The sequence below is a fragment of the Carcharhinus amblyrhynchos genome, chromosome 16 (genome assembly GCF_965287045.1).
Source record: "Carcharhinus amblyrhynchos chromosome 16, sCarAmb.v2.hapA, whole genome shotgun sequence".
In the NCBI taxonomy this organism is placed as follows: Eukaryota; Metazoa; Chordata; class Chondrichthyes; order Carcharhiniformes; family Carcharhinidae; genus Carcharhinus; species Carcharhinus amblyrhynchos.
Genome location: NC_137339.1, coordinates 34,263,039 through 34,270,027, shown reverse-complemented (window position 1 = coordinate 34,270,027; position 6,989 = coordinate 34,263,039). Strand labels below are relative to the sequence as shown.

The 6,989-nt window shown below is 40.7% G+C and overlaps 1 protein-coding gene across 1 annotated transcript in view; it reads left to right on the top strand.

Moving 5' to 3' along the window:
- Window positions 1-263: 263 nt before the first annotated feature.
- LOC145354089 (cadherin-like protein 26) overlaps window positions 264-6,989 on the top strand; it is a 70,083-nt gene continuing 63,357 nt past the window's right edge. The window contains exons 1-2 of the mRNA XM_080205221.1: window positions 264-377; window positions 3,583-3,729. Of these exons, the coding sequence (XP_080061347.1) occupies window positions 267-377; window positions 3,583-3,729 (258 nt within the window). The 5' untranslated portion in view covers window positions 264-266. The remainder of the gene's footprint in view (window positions 378-3,582; window positions 3,730-6,989) is intronic.

Sequence of the window (6,989 nt, the reverse complement as noted above, 5' to 3'; positions counted from 1 at the left end):
GTAGCACACAGGCTTCCAGAGTTCCAGAAGATAGCTGTACTGGTCTATGCTCAGAATACACAATAAGTCCCAGGGCCTGATAATATGGGCAGCTATCCCAGAATTTATCCACAAGTCTGCAAGAATTTATTATGAATCCAAAAGGCTTGCTTTCCAGTTTTCATTTCTTGGGTCTGTTCTAACCTATTAAGCAGTTTCACAGAAAATGATGACAGATAATAATAATGCAGAGTTAAATAGTAATTTCTTGATTTCAGAACTTCGGCATGCCAGGAGCAGAGGAAGTTATATTACATCGCCAGAAGAGAATGTGGGTTCTAGGTGTTATCAGTATCACAGAAGAAGATGAAGGACCTTTTCCTAAGTTTGCTGTAAGAGTAAGTCACAGTTTTCCACAGAGCTCTTTTCACGTGATTAAATGTAAAATAATCTGGCAACTTTAAGTTGAGTAGATAAATTTGGTGATAACACGCTGATAGCCTTTACATTAATAACTTTTTTTGGCATTTTTAATCTATACTTCAACCATAAAAAGGATATTTGGGTAATAAAAATTGCTAGTCAAGTCCAACAGCTGTGGAGGCAGATAAAGAAATCTATAGTTCAAAGATGAAGCATTGCAGTATTCTAATCTTTAACTGGCTGCTGACGAACTGGAGGTGGCATTAAATGGGATGGCCCTGTTTGACACTCAAGATTATCTTCTTCATTGAACAACATCACAGAATGCTAGGAAAGTGATATAAGAAGAAGGTCAAGAATTTAAATAATTCAAAACCCACCTCCTTACATGCAGTTAGAATTGGGCTGGGTAATTTGAATAGTGTCCTGTTCCAGCTGCTGACAGTATCAATTTGATAGAGCCATGGAAATATAGAAATTCGAAGCAAAGGTAGGCCATTCGGTCCTTCAAGCCTGCTCCACCATTCATTCTTATCATGGCTGGTCATCGAATTCAATATCCTGAACACCCATCCCCCCTTATCCCTAGATCCCTTTAGCCCCAAGCGGTCTATCTAATTTCTTCTTGAAATCAGGCAATGTTTTGGCCTCAACTACTTGCTGTAGGTCGTGAATTCCACGCCCAGGCTAAAGAAATTTCTACCTCACCTCAGTTCTGAAAGGTTTTACCCCTTATCTTAAGCTAGTCCCAATTGTCTGCTTTTGAACCATATCCCTCTATACCATCCTACCCATGTAACTATCTAAATGCTTTTTAAAAGACAAAATTATACCCGCCTCTACCACTACCTCTGGCAGCCCATTTCAAATACTCACCACCCTCTGCGTGAAACAATTGCCCTTCTCGACCCTTTTGTATCTCTTCACTCTCACCTTAAACCTATGCCTTCCAGTTTTAGACACCCCTACATTTGGGAAAAGATGTTGACTATCGACCTTATCTATACCTCTCATTATATTATAGACCTCTATAAGGTCAACCCTATGCCTCCCACGCTCCACAGGAAAAAGTCCCAGTCTATCCAGCCTCTCCTTATAACTCAAACCATCAAGCCCCGATAGTATCCTAATAAATCTTTTCTGCACTCTTTCTAGTTTAATAATATCCTTTTTATAATGGGATGACCAGAACTATACACAGTATTCTAAGTATGGCCTTACCAATGTCTTGCACAACTTCAACAAGGCATCCCAACTCCTGTATTCATTGTTCTGACCAATGAAACCAACCATGCTGAATGCCTTCTTCACCACTCTGTCCACCTGTGACTCCTCTTTCAAGGAGCTATGAACCTGTACCCCTAAATCTCTTTGTTCTATAACTCGCCCTAATGCTCTACCATTAACTGAGTAAGTCCTGCCCTGATTTGATCTACCAAAATGCATCAGCTCGCATTTATCGAAATTAAACTCCATTTGTCATTTGTCAGTCCACTGGCTCAATTGATCAAGATCCCATTGTAATCCTATATTACCTTCTTCACTGTCCACTATGCCACCAATCTTTGTGTCAACTGCAAACTTACTAACCATGCCTCCTAAATTCTCATCCAAATCATTAATATAAATGACAAATAATGGTTGACCCAGCATCAATCACTGAGGCACACCGCTGGTCACAGGCCTCCAATTTGAAAAACAACCCTCTCCAACTATCCTGTTCTTGTGTCATCTAGCCAATTTTGTATCCAATTAGCTACCTCACCCTGGACCCATGAGATTTAACCTTATGCGACAACTTACCATGTGGTACCTTGTCAAAGGCCTTGCTAAAGTCTATGTAGACAACATCGACTGCACTGCCCTCATCTGATTCAGTGCATGATTCTCCACTCACAAAGCCATGCTGACTGTCCCTAGTCAGTCCTTGCCTCTCTAAATGCCTATGGATCCTGTCTTTCAGATATGATTGAACAAACTTTACTGTTACTTCAGCCAAAATCTATATCACCATAGGAACATAGGAACGTTGGAACTGAGAGCAGGTGTAGGCAATTCAGCCCTTCAAGCCTGCTCTGCATTCAATAGATCATGGCTGGTCTCTCCCTGGTCTCAAATTCATCTCCCTATCTGTTCCCCATATCCCTTTAACCTGTTTTTAAGTCAGAAATATATCTATCACTTTCTTGAAGCCATTTAATATAAATTTAATAACCATTGTTACCACTAGAACCTATTCCAATTTTATGTTGCATCCTATAAAACTTGTTAATCTCCTGTTTGCACTAGGCCATTTTCTAAAATTACCCCTATTCCTTTACACTACCCTTTAATCAAACTTGGTATCGAACACTACGATTGTTCACTTTTACTCTGTATATAGGAGATCATGTGGAGCAGTGAGCAGCATCCTTGCTCCTGAGCCAGAAGCTCTCGGTTTAGGTTCAACTGCTTGATGACCAAGGAAGGTGCCTTCATAATGCAACCAAACAGATTAAGTGTCAACCTGCAAAATCATTCCAAACATACCAATGGCTGATGGTAAGAGTGAGAGACACTACTGGTTAGCAACACTTGATGCGGAGTGGTGCCTCTCAAGCTAAAATAACCCTGGTGACAAATTAGTGACATGTTCACAGAATAACTAACTATGGAAACAGACAGAAGTCGGCCTTAATGCATACTGAGTGCAGGAAGAGAACTGAATTCAAAGTAAGTTTAATGTTTATTACTGTCATGCGTAGGCTTACATTAACACTGTAATGAAGTTACTGCAAAAATCCTCTAGCTGTCATACTCTTGGCACCTGTTTGGGAGAATTTAGCATGGCCAATGTACTTAACCAGCACGTCTTCCAGACCGTGGGAGGAAACCGGAGCATCGGAATTGAACCCAGGTTCCTGGTGCTGTGAGGTAGCAGTGCTAACCACTGTGCCACTGTACAGACTATGCAAACTCTGTTGCGTATTATTGCTCTTTCCATTATAATATTGAATATACAACATATGTAATAACACAATACACAACCTGGTACCTAATAAACTGGCAGCTATTGTGTTCAAGCTAGTTTTCATTTATTGAGTTTTGAGACTAGACAGAGTGACCATTTTATATTATCTAACAACAAAGCATCGGATTTTATTTGTAATGATTTGGGACTTTTAATTTTTATCTTGGCAGATCAACAATGATAAGTCAGTCACGGAGAAGCTTAGGTTCGAGCTGAGCGGCAATGGAGTGGAGACAAACTTGTTTTATATAAACAGAACTGCAGGGTCAATAATGATTTCGCACAAGGTCGATCGTGAAAAAACACCAACATTTGAAGTACTGTTCAATGTTTTTTTATCTCTTTGTGTTCACCAAATGTGCACTGTAACATTGCTGCAATAGAAAAGCAAAAAAAAAGTGGGTTAAGATTCTGCAATGACCATCTCCACAAATGAACAGTAAACTCTCAACATAACTAAACATGTATAAAAACAAAGAAACATATACATAAAATTTTATCTATATGATGTACAAAGATATACACATTTTTAGTATCATTCATTGTGACAGATTTTCTTCCTCCCGTTATTCAGACAGTGGATGTGGGAATATGCTATTTTATCTCATTGATTTAGTTCCAGTGTTCCACCTCATTTTCTGCTTCCTTGATTGCAGATCCTCCTCAATTTTTCATTTACTCAGATCAAAAACTTGCACCCTTGATGTGTTACGAGACCAGTACTTCAGAGTCTGGTGCCCACTGCCTATCCTGCTGTGGCTGGACACTGAAGGCTAGAGTGCTTTTTTTTGGTAAATTGAGCAGTTGGGGAACTTCATGAGCACAAGTGAACATATCTTTTTTTTCCTGTGACCCTCTTATTATACGACAGTCAACATTTAATGGTAACTTACATTTATATAGCATTTCCCACATCCTCAAGTGTTTTAATGCCAACACACTTGAAGTGTCATCACTGTCATTGTCTAGGTAAGCACAGTAAGAAGTCTCATAACACTAGGTTAAAGTCCAACAGATTTATTTGGTAGCACAAGCCACAAGCTTTTGAAGCGCTGCCCCTTCCTCAGGTGAGTGGGAGTTCTGTTCACAAACAGGGCATATAAAGATACAAACTCAATTTACAAAATAATGATTGGAATGTGAGTCTTTACAGGTAATCAAATCTTAAAGGTACAGACAATGTGACTGGAGAGAGGGTTAAGCTCATGTTAAAGAGATGTGTTTTGTCTCCAGCCAGGACAGTTGGTGCAATTTTGCAAGCCCAGTTAAGTCGTGAGGGTTACAGATAGTATGACATGAACCCAAGATCATGCATATCGACACAGACATGGCTACCATTGTCTAGGTAAACATGGCAGTCAATTCATGAGAAAAGATCCCACACTATTTTCAAAGCAATTATTTTAGTTTGAAGCTTTTGACAGATGCTGGCTGGAATAGCAGGAGAAATGCCTTTGTTCAGACTGGATGTTTTAAATCCAGCTAATCAGGCAGATGGATCCTTACCAACTGACCCAAGAGACATTCTTCTGTAACATTCTCTGTGACTTGCACTGTCAACCTAGATTCAGTGCTAAAGTACATAACTACAGCTTAGACCGATAGCCTTGTGTCTCAGGAGTAAATAATTTATAACATTTGTCAACATTTATGGCAGTGAGCTTCCTTGTTAACTCCTTCTGAACTGTTGTAGGATCACTGTTACAAGTGTGTAAGGTAGCTGGTGCTGAACTTAATCAGTAATGAAATTACGTATCCTGAAATTGGCCATAGCAAAGTTGTTCAGTACTATTACTTTGCTTGTAGGTTGTGGAGCTGTATAAAGAAGTTAGTTAATCATTTCCTGGAAAGGTCTGGAAGCAGAAATACCTATCCTTGCACCTGGACTTACTGGATTTTTGGGGTACAGTGCACAGTACAGAACAATTGCATAAGGAGGACTGCACACTCATAGGGGAGACCATCCTATCCAATGTTTCATCCATTTTTGGTAGAAACTCAATCAAAAATGCTATGATACAGGAAGCAATAAGTGAGCTGATTCAAAACAGATCTTTCAATGTTATTTCAGCAAATGTATCTTATTTAATCAAAAATAGAAAATGCTGGAAAATCTCAGCAGCTCTGGCAGCATCTGTAGAGAGAGAACAGAACTAATGCTTTGAGTCTTGATGACTCGTTGTTAGAACCGAAGGCAATAGAGGATGGAATGAAATTGATACTGTAATGGTGAGAAGGGGTGGGGCAGGAGCTTTGAGGGCTCAATAGAGAGCCAGCTGTTGGTTAAGATGGGAGAGATCATCAAAGATGTCATAGATATAAATGCAAAAGGAATGTAAATGATAGTCATCTTGGCTAAGAAGTGGGCTGATAGCAGTGTTAATGTTGCTGCTGACTTGTCTCCCTTCTTCCTTAATCGTGGATTTCCACCCACTCTGGTTGACAGGGCCCTCAACTGTGTATGACCCATCCTCTGGGCCACTGCTCTCATCCCTTCCCCTCCATCACAGAACCAGGCGAGGGTACTCCTTGTCCTCACTTCTTAACCCACCAACCTCCGCATTCAAAGGATCATCCTCTGCCATTTCCACCAACACCACCATGATGCCACAATCAACACATCTTCCCTTCACTCCCCCTGTCAGCATTCTGCAGGATGGATACTCTGGTCTACACCTCCTTTCCACAGCACCTTCCCATGTAACCGCAGAAGGTGCATCACCTGCCCCTTTACCTCCTTTCTGCTCACCATCCCAGGGCCTATACATTCTTTTCAGGTGAAACAGTACTTCACATGCATCTTCTCCAATCTGGTCTATTGTATTTGTTGCACCCAATGCAGTCTACTCTATATTGGAGAGACCAAATGCAGACTGGTCAGCCCACAAGCAGTATCCCTGATGCTTGCCGTTTCAACACACGATCCTGTTCTCATGAACACATGTCCGTCCTTGACCTCTTGCAATGGTCCGGTGAAGCCCAATGCAGCTAGAGGAGCAGCACCTCATCTGCCAAATAAGATCTTTACAGCCTTCCGGACTTAACATTGAGTTAAACAACTTCAGAATATTATCTCTCTCCTCCACTATCACACCATTTCCATTCATTTACTTTGTTTTTTGAAATTTGTTTTCAAAATGTGTTTTCATTTTTTCATTTTTCAATCTTTTAAAATTTCGCTTCCCATCTTTCTCCTCTTATTACTGTATCCCCTCCCCTCCACCCCACTAGGGCCATCTGTTTTACATCTCAGGTTGTCTCCTTTGACACTCTGTTCACCTTTGTTCTGTCATTTAAACATTCTGGTATCTTACATAAGAACATAAGAAATAGGAGCAGGAGTAGGCCATCCAGCCCTTCGAACCTGCCCCGCCATTCAATAAGATCATGGCTGATCTGAAGTGGATCAGTTTCACTTTCCCACCTTCTCCCCATAATCCTTAATTCCCCTGTCTATCAGAAACCTATCTACCCATGACTTCAATATATTCAGTGAGGTAGCCTCCTTATGGCACCTCCAGTCAAATGACAGACTCCTCGATGTGCATCCAGCTGCCACCTTTACGATCTCAGCAAC